Source organism: Pseudomassariella vexata, assembly GCF_002105095.1.
Source record: "Pseudomassariella vexata strain CBS 129021 chromosome Unknown BCR38scaffold_7, whole genome shotgun sequence".
In the NCBI taxonomy this organism is placed as follows: Eukaryota; Fungi; Ascomycota; class Sordariomycetes; order Amphisphaeriales; family Pseudomassariaceae; genus Pseudomassariella; species Pseudomassariella vexata.
The window spans coordinates 629,086-648,676 of record NW_024467962.1 but is presented as its reverse complement, the minus strand read 5'-3'; the positions used below and the strand labels follow the sequence as shown (position 1 = coordinate 648,676).

The 19,591-nt window shown below is 52.1% G+C and overlaps 6 protein-coding genes across 6 annotated transcripts; 3 read left to right on the top strand and 3 right to left on the bottom strand.

Moving 5' to 3' along the window:
- Window positions 1-493: 493 nt before the first annotated feature.
- On the top strand, window positions 494-1,693 carry BCR38DRAFT_343996 (Aspartate/ornithine carbamoyltransferase; the record flags this gene model as incomplete). The annotated part of the gene is made up of 3 exons (XM_040856074.1): window positions 494-853; window positions 906-1,593; window positions 1,650-1,693. The coding sequence occupies 3 exons, from the start codon at window positions 494-496 to the stop codon at window positions 1,691-1,693; spliced, it is 1,092 nt and encodes a 363-aa protein (XP_040715414.1).
- A 183-nt stretch (window positions 1,694-1,876) lies between these two features.
- On the bottom strand, window positions 1,877-3,274 carry BCR38DRAFT_392351 (uncharacterized protein). The gene is made up of 2 exons (XM_040857580.1): window positions 2,337-3,274; window positions 1,877-2,280 (listed from the first exon to the last, which is right to left on the bottom strand). Exons 1-2 carry the CDS (start codon window positions 3,116-3,118, stop codon window positions 2,097-2,099), a joined length of 966 nt encoding a protein of 321 aa, XP_040715413.1. The 5' UTR covers window positions 3,119-3,274; the 3' UTR covers window positions 1,877-2,096.
- Window positions 3,275-3,439: 165 nt separating this feature from the next.
- BCR38DRAFT_433663 (uncharacterized protein) lies at window positions 3,440-5,982 on the top strand. Its single transcript, XM_040860268.1, has 8 exons — window positions 3,440-3,863; window positions 3,921-4,159; window positions 4,315-4,336; window positions 4,405-4,457; window positions 4,516-4,889; window positions 4,939-5,277; window positions 5,329-5,491; window positions 5,552-5,982. Exons 1-8 carry the CDS (start codon window positions 3,617-3,619, stop codon window positions 5,573-5,575), a joined length of 1,461 nt encoding a protein of 486 aa, XP_040715412.1. The 5' UTR covers window positions 3,440-3,616; the 3' UTR covers window positions 5,576-5,982.
- Window positions 5,983-6,705: 723 nt separating this feature from the next.
- On the top strand, window positions 6,706-7,875 carry BCR38DRAFT_433660 (phosphatase inhibitor-domain-containing protein). The gene has a single exon (XM_040860267.1). It carries the CDS (start codon window positions 7,017-7,019, stop codon window positions 7,563-7,565), a length of 549 nt encoding a protein of 182 aa, XP_040715411.1. The 5' UTR covers window positions 6,706-7,016; the 3' UTR covers window positions 7,566-7,875.
- Window positions 7,876-8,487: 612 nt separating this feature from the next.
- Window positions 8,488-12,058, bottom strand: BCR38DRAFT_409403 (AEX-3 domain-containing protein; the record flags this gene model as incomplete). Its single annotated transcript, XM_040858370.1, has 3 exons — window positions 8,488-8,939; window positions 8,991-11,279; window positions 11,407-12,058. 3 exons carry the CDS (start codon window positions 12,056-12,058, stop codon window positions 8,488-8,490), a joined length of 3,393 nt encoding a protein of 1,130 aa, XP_040715410.1.
- A 3,824-nt stretch (window positions 12,059-15,882) lies between these two features.
- On the bottom strand, window positions 15,883-17,620 carry BCR38DRAFT_433653 (uncharacterized protein). Its single transcript, XM_040860265.1, has 2 exons — window positions 17,375-17,620; window positions 15,883-17,307 (listed from the first exon to the last, which is right to left on the bottom strand). The coding sequence occupies exons 1-2, from the start codon at window positions 17,443-17,445 to the stop codon at window positions 16,299-16,301; spliced, it is 1,080 nt and encodes a 359-aa protein (XP_040715409.1). The 5' UTR covers window positions 17,446-17,620; the 3' UTR covers window positions 15,883-16,298.
- Window positions 17,621-19,591: the final 1,971 nt, after the last annotated feature.

Here is a 19,591-nt window from a genome sequence, read left to right as displayed (position 1 = left end):
TCTGGGGAAGTCTAGCCCGTGCTGCCCTTGCAGCTCTTGCAACTCCGACGCATCACAGGTTTTTTAATGTGCTCGGGGGTTCAGGTGTGTTTATCAACATGTCACAGAGTGGGTGCAGTTGGGAGAAAAAGACAGTGCATGATTCTACTCGTAATTCTACTTGCAGTTCTGTGAAACCCAACCCGTCTCTGTAACTTAGAGAGACTTTTCCAGTTACTGCTTGTAAGAATAAAGCAATTCACAATTGTTTCCCGGAAGGTACCAATCAGATGCAAGCAAAGGCTTCCCAACTATTTTGTGTCCACACCAGCTCAAACCCATTTCATCAGCGCCGATTCATCATCTAATTAGTACACATTTAGATTGACTCATCATATCTCAATTCACTAGTTCCTGTCTCAAATATCGAACCCTTCTCACAACACGGACTTTGTCAATCGCCCACGAACGTCTGGGCTCCTCCAACGGACACAGCTGCAGCCGCCTCGCCAAAATGTGGTCTGCATCTTTCCGCCTCGCCAAAGGCGCTTTTGGTGGTGTCCAAACAAGGGGATATGCCTTGATGCAATCGAGTGCACCTCTAGGTAAAGCGACGTACAAACCTCGACACCTCATGTCAATCAGCGATCTCACCAGGGATGAATTCTCTCAATTGATCAGAAATGCCAGCAGGCGCAAGCAGCAAGTGAAGGATGGGAGACTTGCTCCCGATTTCAGGGGCCAGCTGTCGAATCAGACGGTCGCCATGATGTTCAGCAAGCGCAGCACCAGGACTCGAGTCTCTACGGAATCCGCTGTGGCCATGATGGGTGGACATCCAATGTTTCTTGGGAAGGACGACATTCAACTCGGTGTATGGCTACCCTAGCACTTGTTGCAAATTGAGCATGCTAACCTCGAGGCAGGTGAACGAGTCCCTTCATGACACGTCGAAAATAATTTCGTCTATGACCTCCTGCATGGTAGCCCGAGTCGGCCCTCATTCGGACGTCACGGAGCTGGCCAAATACTCTTCCGTCCCCGTCATCAATGCCTTGTCTGATGATTTCCATCCGTTGCAGACTATCGCAGATTTCCTTACAATCCACGAGACAGTGACTTTCCCTGACCGTCACCGTGATGCAGTGATACCACCAGGCCTCAAAATAGCATGGATTGGAGACGCCAACAACGTGTTATTCGATCTGGCCATCGCCTGTGTAAAGATGGGCGTCACTATCTCTGTCGCCACCCCGCCGGGCTACGAAATCCCCAAAGCAATGGAGGCGTTGATCGAGGCACAAGCCAAGGGCGTCGAATCGCCCGGAAAGTTGGAGCAGACCACAGTTCCTGAGCAAGCTGTTAAGGATGCCGATATTCTGGTCACCGACACTTGGATCTCCATGGGCCAAGAGGCTGAAACCAAGAAGCGGCTGAAGGACTTTGAGGGCTTTCAAATTACAAAGGAGCTTGCTCGGAGGGGCGGCGCGAAGCCCGATTGGTTATTCATGCACTGCCTCCCTCGGCATCCTGAGGAGGTCGACGACGAGGTGTTCTATGGCACGCGATCGGTCGTATTCCAGGAGGGCGAGAACCGTTTGTGGGCTGCGATTGGTGAGGAAACTAGTTTGTCTTATTGCGACCGAGCGGTGTGCTAATCCGATCTACAGCTGCTCTCGAAGCATTCGTCGTGAACAAGGGCAACATCGTGTAAGTGCCGGGACTGGTATTCCAGATTGTCCTATGTCGACACCAACACATTGAAAACCGGAACATGCCATATCAGGCATCAAAATGGACCACACTATCTTGCCCAGTGTAGCATGCCTATTATTCTCTTACAATACGGCTCGCATTGGGACGAGAGCGGAAACCGGAGGTCACGTCCGGCGTCAGTCTGGACTAATCTTAGTTTAAAATTTGTCAATTCATGTTGCGATGAATGCAAAATGAAAATTACGTTTATCTCATCACGATTGCTATTATCCCAATGTGCGCAATCTTTGAAGTGCAGCTACTCCATGCCAAAGTGATGTAGTTTGCACTAGATGTGGTGTTTACAAACAAATTTTGCCCAAACCGGCCGCCAACGCCAAAGATTGAGGGAAACACCACGTCTAACCGGGAGGCAACTGGCTGGCGTCGACCACCTCGTCAGCTTCCTTCACGTGGGTATCCTCATCTCCAGGCCCGTACAACGGAGAGCGGGGCAATGCCATCAGACCAGTCCGCGTCGATTCCAAGATGCCAAAAGGAGAAATGAGCTTCAGGAACGAGTCGATTCTAACGGGTTTCGCAGATCTAGACACGCCAGATTTAGCATGCAGGCATCCAGTGGAGACAAAACGTATACTTACATCTCAACAATACAGCTGTTGGTGCTGATATCCAGCATCTTGCCACCGAACTGGTGAGCAAAGAAGGTAAGAGACTTCAGATGCTCATGCTTGTGCCGAAGCGCTTGGCTTGCAACAAGCTTGCTCGGATGGAAGTCCTCAGCAATATCTCCTAGGGTGCGGTCCGACCCCTCGTGGCCACCCTCGGTCTCCTCAACAGCGGTGATCTCACGATGGTGCGCTAGTAGCTCCTCGAAGTATTCAGGTCCGAGAATGTTGATCTTGGCAAGCAGAAGTTCTCGCTGCACAAGAGCAGCATTTGTGTAGTCCAGCACAGCCCACACAGGCACCAGATCCTCCAATTGTCTTCGGGCTTGCTCGACGACGCCGTCCTGGCCGGTGAGCACGATGGTCATCCGGGACAAGTCATCAACCTCGGTATTGCAGACGACCAAAGAGTCAATGTTGAAGCCGCGAGCTGCAAGAATACCAGAGACTCGAGAAAGCACACCAGGCTCGTTCTGGACCAAGCAGTTGAGGACGTGGCGCTTGGGTGGGGCAGTGGAAGGTGTCGGGGTTTCGTAGAGGATGTTTGACACGGCAGCTTGAGCTGACCATGATGATGGCGCATCACTGACAGGGAGAGGAGCTGAGCGACGGCGCAGAGCCTTATAGGCAATGGCTGAGATTGCGCTGCTGCTCGAACTCCATCTCGCGGAGATTTGGGGTGTTGATGACAGAGCAGCTGCGGCGATGGTTCGGTAGGATGCCGATGTGGCCTGAGAAAGAGCGCGGGAGGCCATTTTTCTGATCGTCAACGAGAACCCGAGAGCCCTCTGACCAGAACCGGCAATCCTCAAGTCCGTACGGTGTGTTGAGCAGGCTCAATTGGTGAAAATCTACCCAGCGTCTTGACTCAATCGAAATTTTTGGAGCGAAGTCCGCGCCGGGCGTTACTCGGTAAGATTACGAATAGGTCAGGTACGATTGCCTGGGCTAGAATGCATCGCTGCGATGTCGGGGTTCCCACCTACCCCGGATCGGATGGGGAAATACGTTCTGCCATTGACCGACTCAAGTCGAGAGTGGGTCCGGGAGCAGCTGGGGAAACGATATCGACAACGGAACTTCAAATCTTTCAGCCCGATCGACCCTTCTCTTCTGAGGCAGCAACTGGGATTTTGTAGCCTCACTAGCGCAAACTTCATTCATCTTTGTGAAAGAGGACTTCGAGGCTCAGCCCACCACTCTGAAGAATCCCTTCAGGCACACTACTCTTAACACATTCCTTTCACAGACTTATGAGTATTCATATTCGATCTACGCAACAGCTATCCGCCATGGACGACGCTGAGCGGCGCACTGCGAAGCGTTCGCGATTTGACCAGACAGAGCCAGAGCCGCGTCGCTCTCGTTTCGACCGACGATCTCGCTCACCTCCAGCGCGTAAATCCGAGTCAGGTCGCGATCGCAGTCCCTTGGTTAAAGATGCCGATAGCTCTGCAGATGCAAAGCGTGCATCCAATGTAGACGCGGCTGCAGCTGCCGGTTGGTCCATTCTTCATCCGAAACTCTTTGTCGCAAGTTGCTGACCATGTTCTCTAGCTGCCGCCGCTGCCCGAATCAATGCCCAGATCCAAGCGAAGAAGGGTATACAGCACGTCGATGTCCCGCCCATCAAGTCCACGTCGTCTGAGTCGCCGGGTCCTAGCGCTACGAGCGCGACACCTGCTGCTAACATCAATGGCGATATATATGTCGCGGACGGCGACTACATCAAGGACATCGAAGTGAACGATCTGCGCAACCGATACCTGCTCACTAAAGGATCTACTCAAAAGATGGTAAATACCCTTGGTTAATTCCTACTGATCCATTTCAGACTTCTCTCCCACTGGTTACATCTACGTGTGCGGACAGTTCTGCTTACCTTGGAAGCATACTAGCTCGCACGCGAAACCCCTCTGTGGCATCTGCTGACCTCCACTGCTTGATCTAGATTAAAGAAGAAACCGGAGCTGGTACGATATATCTTTACGTTTTAACTATTTTCGTTCCATGTGTAGAGAGCATAGGTTGACTTTGAAAGATGTCACGACTCGAGGCAGCTATTATCCCGACAAGAGTATGGCCACGGCCGCGGTAGGTGTCTCTGTCTGAACATTGTTCATCTCGGGACCTTCTACTGAACCTAACATAGAACCCTCCCCTGTACCTCCACGTAACGAGCACCTCGAAGACCGGACTCGAGACAGCCGTCGAGAAGATCGAAGAGATGATGAAGCAGGAGCTTCCAAACCTTGTGGACGAACGACGATTCCGACGCCGAGACCAAGAGCAGGTGGAACGTGATGAGTTTGGACGACGCAAATGGCCAGAGGCAAAGATTCCGATCGATCTCGAGCCTGTTCAGGGATTCAACCTGCGCGCGCAGGTTGTTGGACATGGCGGCTCTTACGTGAAGCATATCCAACAAGAGACCGGCTGTCGAGTGCAGATCAAAGGTCGTGGCTCTGGCTACCTAGAGGCCGCGACCAATCGGGAGAGCGATGAAGACATGTACTTGCATGTCGCGTAAGTCTGAACTCGCTCGTCGAGTAAGAAGCAGGCTAACTGTATGCAGTGGGCCTGATCCTAACATGGTCGAAAAGGCGAAGGAGCTTTGTGAAGATCTTCTGACAAATGTCAAGGAGCAGTATGAAGACTTCAAGTCCAGACCCCCTCGCCAGCACTATGGTGGGCACGGTGGCGGATACCACAACAACCACGAGAGATCCAACAGCAGTGCCGGTTCATACGGAGGCTATGGTGGATACAACAATTCGTCGGCCCCTCCTGCCACCACCGTATCACCGGCTCCCGGGGGAGCTGGTAGTCCTACTAACCCGGCTGACCAGTATGCTCAATATGCTCAATACTACGGTGGTCAAGACCCGTATGCGGCATACGGAGGCTACGCAGCGTAAGTGGATTACTAGACCGGACCCTTTCAGTCGCTAACATGGGTTTCTAGTTACATGCAATACTACCAGCAGTACTATGCCGCTGCCCAGGCGCAACAGCAAGGATCACCTGCACCCCCTGGTGCTTCCACATCACCACCTCCTCCTCCGAGTGAAGCACCTCCTCCGCCACCGCCATCCGGCCCACCTCCTGGAGCCAGTGGCTACGGTGCCGTAAGTTTGGTACCAAGCCGAGATTGGTATCGTTCCAAGCTGACCTCTTAATCGCTTCAGGTTCCGCCCCCTCCTGGACTTTAGTCGAAAATATGAACAAGATTGTTCATTGAGTAGTAGTTACGGAAGATGAGATGTGAGCACGAGGTGAAGTTGGTGGGGTTTACCAAAACCGACTTGGTTGCTGCTGATTAGGAGGCCTGTGGGTGGAAGGATGACACCATCTGAATCTAGACGAGCTTTGCTGGCACAAGCCCGGAACTTCGCTTGTAAAACATGGCGAACGAGAGATGATCTGCTCTTGGTGGGAATGGTAACATTGAAAGAGACTAGTCCATGCATAATGCTCGAGATCATGGACTCGATATTGAAGGAGGATCTGAACGACCTCTGCAAGATTGTTGCAGCGCTGAATATTAACTTGCATTTGCTAGGGTATATAATCCTTAAAGCGACTTTAAAGTGTGAAAGTGCCTTCACGGCCGCTGGCCACTGATATCTGAGAATCCGTTGGTGATTAGGTCTCATGAGGCAGACGGAGTGACTGCAGCTTCGCATAGGATGCGAAGGTCAGAATTCGCGGCGGCCCAAGCGCTCCACCGGATCTGGAAATGCTATTAAGGCCTCGAGTGCCAAACTATGGCAGCCATAACTGACCGTAGAAAATCAAGCTAATTGCGGGCAATCTACATTTGCTAGGAGCAAAGTGATCGTCTATGAGGAGGCTGTTGTCGATGTTCCGAAGCCCTAAGCTGTTCTGGGTGGAAGTCAAGACGAATACATCGATCTCATACTGTCAATGGCGCTGAGACTGTGACAGAGTATTGGTGTTTCTCCAGAATCCTGAGAATCCTGGACTCTAGGAGTTTAACTATGCTATTCTAAGTTGAATTGCAGATAGAGTGGTCGGTGTATACGTCCGGGGGAGGTCTAAATACTTCAGTGACCTGATTCTTTTCCTTTAACCTTGCTAAGTGAGTTTCAATCATAAGAAATAGTCGGAACTCAAACTCGGTCACATTAGGTGCCGTTATGACCTTGTTGAGTTGCAGGACAACAGACCCCATTTAGATAGATGAGACGAAGCATTTTACCCCTGACCCAAGAACCAGGGTAGGTTCGGTCAAGCCTCACATGCACTTGGCGGGGTAAACCCTTGAAGAAGACCGTTGTTACTAATCCAGCGGAACGTGGGACAAACACTCCAATCGATAGTCATCCATTCTGCATCGTTCCATCTTCACATCACGTTTGCCTACAAACTTGGAGATCGCAACTTGGAGGTCGCAGACGAGCAGCGTTTCGAGGGGACTTCGTCAAATCGTAGGTGCCTCTTTCAGGACGCAGCTCACCATCTTCTCGAAATTTCAGCTTCTTGCGAGAACCTCGTTTCCTGTTCGCGCGGTCGCCGCAACGAAACATACAGTCACATACATCATCCGTCTATCATATTAGCCGACCAACCCAACGAACTTTCTTCCACCACGACACCATTTCCTCATATACTCAAACACCAAAGGCCAAAATGTCACAGAACCTCAACCCGCGCCAATCCTCCACCCGCCACACCGGTCCTTCCTCACAGCACCAAACCACAACCCCCTCCGCAACGCAAACACAAACCCAAATATCCAGCCAACGGGAAGCCCCGATCCTCCGCCTGCGCGGCGGCCCCGCCCCGTCACGCAACCGCGTCCAATGGGCTGAAGGAACAGTCGACAACGAGGGTCTGAACCGGAAGAAGTCGAAGGTGTGCTGTATTTACCACCGACCGCGGGAGGTGGGGGAGTCGAGTTCGGAGTCGTCTTCTTCTGATTCGGATGCTTCTTCTTCCGAATCGGATTCAGGGGCAGCGGGGAGGAGAAGGGCAGGGCATGGTGAGGATTGTCGGAATCATGGACATGGACACAATCATGGGATTAGAGGACGGGATGGAGATGGCGGAGGGAGGAAGCAAAAGAAACCCAGTCGGAGGACAAGCCCGAATGCGTATGAGAAGCAGCCGAAACCGCGGCCGAGTAACGGGGATGCGGGTGGGAGTGGTGGTGGTGGTGGTGGGCCGATGAGAGCGTAAGGGTTGTGCCAGCTGCGGTTAGGAAGAGCAAAATTTACTCCGCACGCTGTCTTTTGGGACGAACACAGCTTGTGGTCGGTCCATCATGGCCAGGGAGGGGGACTCTTGGGGCTAGAGAAAAAGGAATCCTACGATCGCCTGTGAGGCGAAGCGAACGAGCTGAGACAATGATGCATTTGAAAAAGAGAAAGAACCGCAGAGCTGGCGGGCTGGTAGATCGCGAAGGAATAATCATTTATTATACCCCATCTTCAGCGACCTTGGAGCTGAAGACAAACACGACAATCATGACACAATATACTCTTCTCCGCATTAAAGACCACGGTGCATGTGCATAGATTCGTTTCACGACTATGTGTGCAAAAGCCGCTGCATGAAAATTCCATCGCGGCTACGCTACGTACGTACTTTTCCCATACGATACTCTGACATATTCAAGTTTTGCCCTCGGGCCCATGTCCGGCAACGATTCCATTCTTGCTTGCCACGCGACTCAAGTCAACTCAACGCAAACCTCTCTCCCTAGCTTCTCCGTTGTAGGTAAAGTAGGTATCAAACTTTCTCGCAAGTGCAAATATATGTAAGTCTGTTGTTTCGCTTTCCGGACGCCCAGGATCATCAAAGTCTTTTGTTACCCGCCTTGCGATCCAAGTCGAGATCCGTTTCTAAATTACCTCCATCCCCTCGCTGCTGAGTAAGCTCCTGGTTCTAATCGCCCACCTGGTTTGCCTTTTTGCGAAATCAAGTTTCCTCTTCTGCTGTCTCGTCTTATAAATACATTGGGCTTGCATTCGTCTGGCACACCACTGATTTGCAAACGCTCCTAATCTTACAATCGTAAGAGGCCAGACCTCAGATCCGTTTTGGGGGTTATGTCGTCTGGGCCGAACTACCTCAGGGTAGTTGGTTTCAAGCCATCGGCTCAACCTGATCCATTAGGAGACACGGGCGATACTGGTGAGGGCATCACCAAGCTGGGGACCTGCTTCCTCATCAGACCTCTTGTGCGCTGTTCAGGACGCGGAACGCCCTGGATGGCCCTTGGCTCCTTCATCAATGACGGGTCGAGTTTGGCTGGGATACGTGTCGTGACCGCCCGGTAATCGCCCGGGAATTTGGAATTCGGCACGGGTACGGATGCCGTTCTCCACATATGCTCGCTCGTGTCGGTTAAATAACTCTGCATTTTCGGCTGCTTTGAAGGAAGCGAGCTTGGTACGCCATGGGATGCCCTGATAGTAGAGAGACGTGAAAGTCCAGAGGCGAGGCCCGGCTTTCCTCGAGCTTTCTTCGCCAATATGATCTCGTCGAAGAGCCGGATTTCTGGTGCCGAAGCTGGCTGCATCTCTCGCTCATGGACGAACTCGTTGAATGCTGTACACGGTTAGACGTCACATACATCTAGACATTCCGATGTCAACATACCTTGTGTCTCCTTCATCATGGTGGCATAGTCTTGCTGATCATATGGCAAGCTCTTGATAAAGGCATTCATGTCGAAGGCGTACATTTGACGGTTGTTTCTCTGGTCCCTCGAAGGCCGCCCCATGTGCTTTCGATAGGTGTAGAGAAGACTGGCAAGACAGCGGACAAAAGCAGCTCGGACCTTCTCGGCATTGAACGCGCTAGGGCATACGAGCGAGACACAGCCGAGGCAGCGACCATGCGAGACGCCGCTGCAACTACTGCATTTGTAGATGCCATCGCCTTCTGCATGCTCTTCGCAGACTGAACAAACGGACACGTTGTCGTGGGAGGTAAAGTTGAAGCAGTGTCCCTCAACCCATACCGTCGTCTCGGTATTTCGCACCGGTTGGATCAGCATGTTGGGCATTACGGTCGAAGCTGCGATGGTGGACTGGGCGTACGTGGACGGAGCATAGCCACCGTACGATGACTTGGATTCAACCGAGAAGGCTGAAATAGAAAGGTTGGCTTGATGGCCATTCAAGAACGGCACGTTGGGACGGTGAGCCGGTCCATGACCGAATGAAGAGCTTCTACGGCCCTTGTCGTCAGCGAGGTTGCCAGAGCGCTTTTCACGAAGAGTAGCGGACAGAGCGAAGCCAGAATCATTCTTTGAGATGGGGGTTGACGGCAATGGCGGAAAGTTCATCGAGACTGGCGATACGGACGATGGAGGACTGGTCTTGCTAGACCGACTAGTTGTAGGGCGTTCTGAAAGGTCCGGCTTGGCGTGTGCGAAGGCGTTGAATAATGGCACTTTGGACGCAGTAGTTGGATCGGGCTCTGCGAAATTCGCCGAGTTCTGTGCAACCCATTTCCCTAGGCTGCTCGGTGTGGTCCTCTCATTGAAGATGGTGTCGTTCTCCGCGGAGAACGCTTCATACGGAAACGCCTCCATTGCATAAGGTGGTGGGCCGGTGGGAACACCGTAGCGAAGGCTGTGAGGGGCACTAATCTGCAAGAGTGACATGAGCTTGCGTCGATGCTGCTTGGGAAGGCGAACAGGCTGAGCTGTTGCATCAATGGTGTCCTTATCAAGGTCGACAAGGACGTAGTCGTCTTCGGGTAATTCTATGTTGTCATACCTCCGCTCGATGCCGACGATATACGGGCAGGGTGCGTCCAGAGCCGAGAGCAATCTGGCAGGGAGGATAGGAATGAAAATGCTTGCCCATTTCAATGGGTATAACAAACTGGCGAGAGCGTGAGAAGCGAGATGTAGCATGGCAGTGTGAGAGGAGAGGAGGATGATTCGGGATTCCGACATGGCGTACTCGAACAGTGCAACGATGTTCTCTAGCGAGAGTGACCTGAAGAGGGCGTATAGATCCGTGTTTCGAGATCCCGGAAGCTCATTGAGGGCTTCCTTCCGTGCATACAGTCGCAATTCGCGCACGCCGATTTCAACCTGCGTCTTGGAGCCCAGTGGGCTGAAGGCCTCAGTACACAGGTTGACAACGTAACGCTCCAATGGTTGCCATCGCCCAACACGGGGGGAGCTTGGGGGCACACGCAGTATGGCACCGTCCGTCATGGGCACGACTACCGCCCGGAGCCAGTCCTTCCAGAAAGTTATTCTCGATGAATCTCGCCCCAGAATGCCGTATGCTCGTGGTGTCCAGAGTCCACTCTCCCCTGCAGTGAGGCCGTCGATCTTAGATGCGGCACCATGTCTCAGGGGGCGAAGCATCTCGGTCATGAGGCTGATCTTCTCCTCCACAGCGCTGATTTGTTCATCCAGTGTCTCTCGAGCTGCGGAGCCAGACGGAATCGTGGGAAGCTTAGCAAGCAACTGTGAAAGATGTGCCCTCTCAGCTGCGAGCCTGACCCCCAAGCTAGCCGCCAGCTCTCGTTCCTCCTCGGTCATGTGGCCCTGTCTCCACTCTTCACATCTCCTTTCAATGTCCTCGGCTAAATCTGCAGTGATAGCAGTCCATACGATGACGGTGATACCGTAAATCTTAGAGTTGTCGTCCGATGTCATTGTGAAACCATGCCATGTAGACCTTGGCCTGTCGTCTGAAGACACAATCTGGATGTCATTGGGGAATGCGAACATGGGCACGTAGTCCGGGAACTTCCCTCGCCTAGCAAGGTCCTCGGTGGCATCTCGTGGGGGATATCTGTCTAGTAACTCTGGCTCGAAACGTCGTTTTAAGGGATGCATGTCCGGATCGAGATTAAGAGGCTCGGGTGGTGGGATTACTGAGTTATAATTGCTAAGTCGTTTTGCGGTCCTTATCGAAGCTGCAGGCACCGTTAGCGCGGAACCCCATCGTACTTTGCGTAACTGTGACGTTTGTCCTAGGACAGGGGCGCTTGTCGGGCCCCAAGAAAACCTGGGGAATGGGAAAAGTACAAAAAGGGGACATACCGGCTTTGGGAGCTATTGTTGGCTGTCTCCGTACGCTGTTCATGTCCTTGAAGCTTATCTTTCGCCGTATACTACCTCGGATGCTGCCCCGGATGCTCTTCAGCGGACTCATTCTTCCAGTGGGCGAAGCCTCTGCCTTGATTCTCTCGGCTCTTGGATTCACCATGGGAGGCCGTGACTGCGTCTTGGCTCCTGCGGTGAAGCTCAAATCTTCGAGGAAGTTTTCCCTTTCTGCGGCAAATTTGACGAGTGCCTTGTCGAAATCGAAATCGCCCTGGAAGCCCCCTAAAATGCCCTCAGGAACGCCATTTCCACTTCCAGTAGGAGGCGGACTCGGTCGGATGGTAGCGCTGCTTCTGTTGCTCCTGGTATTGCCATCCACCTCGTCCAGAGTGCTCATGGACGTTTTCGGAACCCGGGGGCCACCGGAGCCTTGGCGCGAGTGACGAGCAACCGCCTTTGGCGGCGGGCTTGCGACCGACTCTCGGTTGCTGTTCCTTTTCTTGTTGTACGAGTCTTCGGGTTCGGCGTCTTCGTCGATGACCGAGTCGACCTGTGTCGGGGCGGATTGGACTGGAAAATCCTGGTACGCGATCGTCTCTATGCCCGCGATCCAGAAGTAGTCGGCGAGCGGAGCCGACGAGTTGTCCATGACATGTCAAGTCGAGAGGGCTTCACCCTCCCCTAAACCGGAAACACCGCTGTTCTTGGACGATAACGAGGGCTGCCAGCGCAGTGTGCTGCTACTTGCGAAGCTGGCCTGTGGATATTTTTGCTGGTCTAGAGCTTTTATCAATGCCAGGGGATTTTATGAATGCAAGTCGAGTGCTTCTTTACGTCTCCGCGAATCGGGTCGCCGAATGTTGGTGCGATGAGTCCGATACTTGCCGCAGCGCAATTGCAGCGATAATGGAGGACGTGGGTCGGTGAGGAGGAGTAAACCGCCTGTCTGTCGCTGCAAAGACCAAAGAAAAAGTACGTCGGCAGCACAGCCAGAGAGAAAGAGAGCGAGGGAAAAAATCGCACAGGACCCTCCGAAAGCGACGATCAATTGAAAGTACGAGGTATTAGACTGCCGAAGGGGGTCATGGGGATAAACGTCGATGGCCGCCACCTGGTTTATCTCTTTTGGGGTGTCTGGTGTCTGGTCTGGCGTTCAATTTTTGGGCCCAGCAGTAGCCGTGTTGTGCCTTTAGCGCCGAGAGCGCCCAAGAGTTGTGCTTCTTTCGATCATGTAAAATTTGGAGCCTGGTACCTAGGTAGCGGACCTCCTTGCAGTTGCAGGGAATACCTAGTTCGTCTCCATACAACTTCACTCTGCCAGTTCTGCTCGGGCGCTGTCAGGAATCTCACGTATTTACGTCTTGTCACTACGTAGAAAGGGACCAGGGGCAAACTAGTTTAGGGTCATATGGCAAGTGATGTACAAAGTCGAAAGATGCACTCTTGTCTCAATTGGTTGCTAGCGGACGGGGCTGGATGGGGCCTGCAAGAATGATGATGGAGGACCCTACACCACGGTACGGTACCTACGCTACAGCAGTTCAGATGAGCAACAGTGGTCATCTACGTGCCCAGGTGTACGATGGTACCGTGGCCAATGTGTTTGAGTTTGCGCTACATCAGGCCCACGCAGGTACAGTCCCGGGAACAATATCTGACACAATGAAACCCAATCCATGAATGGAGGTAGTCCCTGTTCGTTACTTGAGTACCTCACCTCGGCTTGAGAGTGACTTGTCCTATCAACATTTCACAAAAGACGAGATCTCCAAACTTCAGGCTCTGTTGCGGACACGGTGGAGCTACAGTGTTTCCAAGTTACCTGTGCTCTCTATCTCTCCAGGTGCCACCCATCCAGACTAAACTTGACTGATCGTTATCGAGTATGACAAGATCCTGAGATGGAAATAAAGTTATTAAATTCGGACAACTTCTCCGTTAGGAACTTGGGCTTTGCTGCACGCCAGGGCGATATGGGCGACATGGTTTGGCCTCAACAAGTTGATATCTGAAACGTAGAGACACGGTTGTCCGCCTGTGTATCTGCAGTGGCGTAGCCAGCCGTGATTCCGGCTCGCGAGTATCGTTGCAGAGGACGTGCTGCAAGGTACAGCGCACAACTTGGGAGGCATGTCTGGTGCAACCCTACCACCGGAAACGTGGCACACGTTTGAATCACGTTGAACGGGTTGGCAAGAGCTGGTTATTCCAATCAATTCCAACGTTATGTACCCATTGGTTGGGCACTATTGTTCCACGATGGGTGTCCTTCTTGGGTATGTACCATCCCTCTCCCTAGCGCGGGAGTCAAGTCAGGATTCCCAATATGTATGGCAAACAGGTTCACGAGCCGCGGTCGAAGACCAAACCCACAGACACTCGCGACTATGCGTAGCTATCCCTGGATTCTAGTGCATATCCACCACTATCGACTTCCCTGGATTTGCCCCGTCCGTAGGCGATTGGACTGGGTAACACGGCCTTTTGAGAATTGAGAAAAAGGGTTGGACGTCGGTGAATCGGTGAGATTCCCCAAATCCATTCCCGTTTCCCCAAACAGGACAAGGACGAGTTGACTAGAAATCCAAAATCTACGCCTTCGCATTACTCTTGGAAATCATTTCGCCGTAGTCCCGGCGGCTTAAATAAAGTAACCCGATTTTTCGTTTCGGGACAAGAGGAGTTTTTGGCCGTTTATCCACCGATGGTGGTGGAAACGGCGGCCTTGAGAGCAGTGTGTATCGTAGACATGTAGTTCAAAGTCTTACCCCTGATCGCTATGCAAGCACACATTACCACACCACTATACTAGACACGTTGATGCTTCAATGAGCCCTTGCATCCAAGCCACCATATGTAAAAGAAAAGGGGTACAGGATCGTGCAGGAGAAAAAAACGGCGGTTATCAGCGTCTGGAGCGGATGGTGGCAGGTTCCTGCAGTAAGTCTTCTCGTATCTCTTTTTGTCATCACTGATGCTGCGTTGTAATAACGTTCAAGTCGCAATGGCGTCTACAGCTTTGGAAAGTACCAATGGCCCCCAAATGCACTCCCTCTCTCCCCGTCCCCTCCCAGAAGACACACGACATGGGTGCTGAGAGCCAGATATCTCTTCTGGGAAGGGATGACCAACGATGGATCACCACCCTGTCGTGGTTTCCCCGCCATAAGACCCGCATGGGATCATTTTCTATCGCAGGTCATGTCATGCTTGGCAGTCTAAACATATGTCCCACAGGAAAAATTCACGCCACAGAGGCACACGGATCTGTGAAAGCTGGGAGATGGAAAGGATATCGAGTACGAATTCTGGTTGCAATCTCTTTCAAGCTCAATGGTCATACTGTGCATAGGCATTGCTTGAGGAAGTCGGGGATGGGGGTCGTTCTGCATTTTCTCGTACCTGGACATTGAGACACTCTTCCCTGGATATAACCGGTTATACCCGCATCGAGTCATTGACCCAAATTGTGAGCAATGCAACTGGAACAACTTTGAATCAAGCCTCCCTCCCATCAACTATAATCAGGGACTTGAAACACCGTATCCCAGAGCCGTCATGAATCAATCAGATCATGCATGAAACTTCTCTCTCAAAAGCAAGCACCTCAACAAATAACAAGCGAAGCATTGAAGCTGTAGTAAGATTTGGTAGTGAAGCCGTACTCCAGCATTCCATGCAGGGATGAATCATGGCGATTGTCCGGTATAACTCTGCTATGCGTAGAGCATACAAGGGGAACCGGCCAATCTGTCACGTCAGCAGCCCATTCCAGCGTTGCAACGCAAACCCAATGACACGGCACGCACTTGCATCACTGGCTTCCTGCTTGTAATATGGCCAATGCTATAATATTGAATGTCATTCCAGGCAAGTCTCTCGAAACCTCGAACCGAAGCTAGCTATGAAGTAAGCCGGCAAGCTGAATATGCTTAGGTAGTCAACCTTCACGGATCCAGGGGTAGCAGCAAGCTACAATCGCTTGTTATGGCATTGTGCTTTCTAGGAACGTCCATGCCCAAAATGAGGGAGGCGTTTGATTAAAGGCTCTTATGAGGCTAGATGCTGAAACAGGTAAGCCTTCTTCCAATAGAGAGACCAATGGGAATTTCAGACGTTAGGCTTAAGCCTTGCTTGACCCAACAGCCGAGCCAGCTCAGGCAGGACTTTGGGCTACTTTGCATTGATACATAAATAGGCATCATATCACGGGTATACCAGCCAAACTGAGAATGATAATGCACCCGGGGAATTTTTTTGTTCTGTTGAGGACGTTTCTTCTGATACTAAGGAGTGCGAGATGCTCTTGGAAGATTCCGCGCAGGGTCAATACGAAGTATGAGTTGCAATTGACCGAGTACTAATCGCCTTTGGCAAAATGTCAATTTCATAAAGAACAAGGATTATCATGTTCTAGCGTCTATTTAAGTACTATTCTAGCTCATGGTAACTAGAGCCATAAGGATTATCAAACATCTTCCTTCTGGTACGTCTTCTGAAGGACCCGTTTTAAAGCCTAACTGATGCTCGGACAAAAAGACACTGTGATGTAATAAAGTCTCGGACTGGCCGAAGTTCGCGACGTCTTGGCTATTTAACAATGCGCGTCTCGCTTTTTGGACACGCGGTTGGTAGAGTCTTCATTTCGTAAAAGTCGTCAGTTCGTAATGAACCACATAATTTCGTGGTTGGTTATATAGAACATCGAAGCCCACTTTTTCAGTCTCTTCAGAGACAGAAGTCAGCATGCTTTGTTATGATGCCGGGCCTAGATAGCATATCCCCTTCAGCTTCTCCTAGGCACACGCGCACAGTATGTGACAACAATGCCCAAGTCTCCAATGGTGAACACAAGTAGCATGTAGTGTTCATCGTCCATATTGAATCCGTCACCTCAATGGCCTAGTTCCCAGCTTCCCCGTAGACAAGAACCCATGATTGCCCATCTCCGTCCTCCAACCAATTCCCATCTTACCAAACACAATCCTCCCATCCTTCTCTTCCACCACCTCTTCCTTACCGCTCTCCTGAACCACAAAGAAAACCTGCTCCACCTCGCCCGGATGCAAAACAGGTTTCTTGCTCCCCGTGACCACCCAATTTGCATCCCTATACTGAAGCCCCTGCTCCAAATCCAGCCCCACGCGGTTCAACTGCATGACTTCTTCACTACAGTTCTCCAGCTGCGCCTCCATGACCCACCTCCTCGGCAGTGGCGGCTTTGCAGCATCGATTTCCTTGTCATCAGTCTGGGGGAGGTATGGCAGTGACCCGACTTTGGTCCGCACAATCAGGCTCCCTTTGCAGATGAATTGGTACAGCTTCCGGAAGGTGCGCGAGCGCCCGCTCGTCTCCGTCGCTTCGTAGTAGCTAACCGTCACCGCCAGCACATGGTTGCCCTCTTCCTTGAGGTCGAAGTTAACAATTTTTTGTAATGTCTTCCCGGCCTCCAGGTCGATGCCCTTGCCATCATCGACGCCTGGGCCTAAGTCGAGCTTCTGCACCACCGCCGAGCCAGGTGTCTTCATCTCGGCTTCTATCCGCACATCGCGGGTGAACTTCTTCTTGCCGGCTGCTGATGCTGCTGCTAGGGAGACGGGAGGCGGTTGGGCGGCGGCGGCAGGCAGAGCACCGCTACCACCTGGGGAGATGGACATGAAGGGCGTCGTTTCGGGTACATCATGGTTTGCGCAAAGGGTACAGCTGAATGTTTCGCCGACGTAGGCAGAGCCAAATGAGGGCGGGAGGTTGAGGATGGGCGTGAGGACGAAGGGATCTGGATTTGTGTCGCCGGTAGATTGGTAGGCGAGGGATGCCGCAATGGGCTGTGCGGGAGTGCCCGATAGCCAGGTGGGATTCGGAAGTACGTGTTGGGTCACGAGAGATGGTCTGGACAGTCTAGCGTCGCGTAGCGTTAGATGCTTGAAGGTGACTAAGACGAGGAGGTGGGTAGCTTCGCATTTACCGCAAGACTTTCAATGACACGGAATGCGGTTCCTTGACCGGATCTATAGACGGGTATCGTTGGTGGCTCATCGTTGCAGAACCATTGGTTGTGGGCTCTTCAAGGCCTGTGAATAGGCTCTATAATCAGGCGTCGAGGTAAAGATAAGCTGTCATCGAATGTCCAGGGTCGGAAGATCGGTGGTTGCATCTGGAAGTGGGATGACGTGCCGAAGAGCTAAGCTTTATCGATAAAACTTTCTCGGGCTATTTTAAGATCTGGGGAGAACTTCAGTCTCGTGGTCTTCTAATTGTCAAATATTCCACTTCAAGACACTGCTGGCCTGTTCGTCATATGCTGAGCATCAATCTCATCCCAAAGACTGAAATACGACTCAAGAGGCAAGGGAAGAATAGAAGGAAGCAGGATCCAATACTACGAAATAAGCTGTCTTGGTTACTGCTATTGCATAAACTATACTGGTACCGCTCAGTGGGCCTGTTCCGCTCTACCAAGATTGCGAATCACCCAGTACATGGATACTTTAAGACGGACCTACCTTTATTGGTCCTGTCGACAAAGGTCCTGGCGTGGCATCGTAATTAAATATTTTCATACCAGCTCTCATGCAAAAGCTCCTGACAAGAGTGAGCTAATGCACTTTACTAGGGCCCGAGAGCCCTTGCCGCAAAGTATTCGCCTTGGGGACGCCACAGTGTCGCCGGTAGTCTCAGCGAGGTTCCTAGGAGTCTGGTTCGACCGCAAACTGACGTGGCACGCCCATGTTGAGCGTGTTAAAACAAAAATGGCAACTCAAAAGCTAGCCCTGACAAAGCTAGTCAATATGTCGTGGGGCTGCGATCTTATACGGGCGAGGCTGTTATATACGGTGGTTATCCGTAGCGCAATCGCCTTCGGGGCGACTGCGTGGCATACTATAAGTGAGGAACCGGCAGGGCCAGCTAAGAGCCTGATGGGGATACAGAACGAGTGCCTCCGGGTAGTCTGTGGCGCCCACAAAGCGACGCCGGTTCGCCACCTGGAAGCAGAAGCAGCAATCCCGCCACTAGACCTCTATCTTAGTGCCCGGGCTGCTAAGTTTGAAGAACGGCTACGGCTTAGCGGGAAGAGAAATCTGCTTCGCAGCGCGAGCGCTAAAGCGTCACATATACTCCGGCAGGATAGGCCGGCGAAGAGGAAGCAGGCGTCGCAGCTACTCCGACCGGCAGGGTACACTATGGAGAAGGAGGCCCGGGGCTCCGAGTGGATGAGTGAGGAAAAGGAGGTCCCGGCTGCCCTCCTCGGCCACTGGAGGAAGAGATGGCTCACCGGAACAGAGCATCACGATCGCCAGCGACGCGCTATCGCTGAGGAACCGGAGGGCCCTTCGATGCAGATACCGAAAGGGGGCAGGTATTTCGGCCTGAACCGACTGGAGGCGTCTACGCTGTGCCAGATCAGGACGGAAAAAATAGGACTAGCAGCCTTCTTATTCAAGACAGGGGCTTTTGGCGTGTACTCGCCGCTATGCCGCTGTGGCGACGCCCCTGAGACGGCAGAGCACGTAATCCTCTTTTGCGGGCTGTTGGAAGGACCGAGGGAACGATTACGGGCCGCCATCGCACCACGGCCACTATACTCTCGCAGAGACCTCGCAACGGCAACAGGAGAACCAGTAGTTAGTGGGACTATTGTAAGGTGGCTGCTAGGGACGGGTCGGACAGCTTCAAGGCCCAGATAGCATCGATCTTCTCAGGGGGGACTTTGTTGGTAGGTTGAGAACCAACGTAGTATGGTAGTGGACGCAACGCAGTCGCCAATAGGGCGAACCGACGACGCAGCGTATGTATTTAGTCCAGCCATTAGGGCACGGTTTGACATACGGGAGTACTAGCAGAGGTACCGGGGGCTTCGAGCCTACGGCGTATTTAATAATAAAAAAATAATAATAATTAAATATTGAATCAAGAGACTTGTATCGAAGATCTAGGGTGGCCGCTGAAATTATCCTACTTTCTTGATGGTATAGCTTGAGGGAGATCATGCAAAGTGGACTGCCTGGCTGGAAATGTGGCACACAACAAAACAAGTTCAGCGACTCGGCTGAACCTGAACAAGACGCGAAGATGCCAACCTAGCGTTTGAGCTTCAGGGTTTCATTTCAGGACCAATTCGGTAGTTCTCGTTATCTGCAACTGATGTGGTATGCCTTCCCCAAATCCACTACTGAACCTATCA

Bases quoted from the DNA above. Each gene is read 5' to 3' on its own strand.
- BCR38DRAFT_392351 (XM_040857580.1), bottom strand. From the start codon at position 3,118: ATGGCCTCCCGCGCTCTTTCTCAGGCCACATCGGCATCCTACCGAACC. The intron at 2,281-2,336 runs GTAAGTATACGT...TGGCGTGTCTAG, and splicing joins AACAGCTGTATTGTTGAGAT to ATCTGCGAAACCCGTTAGAA.
- BCR38DRAFT_433663 (XM_040860268.1), top strand. From the start codon at position 3,617: ATGAGTATTCATATTCGATCTACGCAACAGCTATCCGCCATGGACGAC. The intron at 4,458-4,515 runs GTAGGTGTCTCT...AACCTAACATAG, and splicing joins AGAGTATGGCCACGGCCGCG to AACCCTCCCCTGTACCTCCA. The intron at 4,890-4,938 runs GTAAGTCTGAAC...AACTGTATGCAG, and splicing joins GACATGTACTTGCATGTCGC to TGGGCCTGATCCTAACATGG.
- BCR38DRAFT_433660 (XM_040860267.1), top strand. From the start codon at position 7,017: ATGTCACAGAACCTCAACCCGCGCCAATCCTCCACCCGCCACACCGGT.
- BCR38DRAFT_433653 (XM_040860265.1), bottom strand. From the start codon at position 17,445: ATGAGCCACCAACGATACCCGTCTATAGATCCGGTCAAGGAACCGCAT. The intron at 17,308-17,374 runs GTAAATGCGAAG...ACGCGACGCTAG, and splicing joins GTGTCATTGAAAGTCTTGCG to ACTGTCCAGACCATCTCTCG.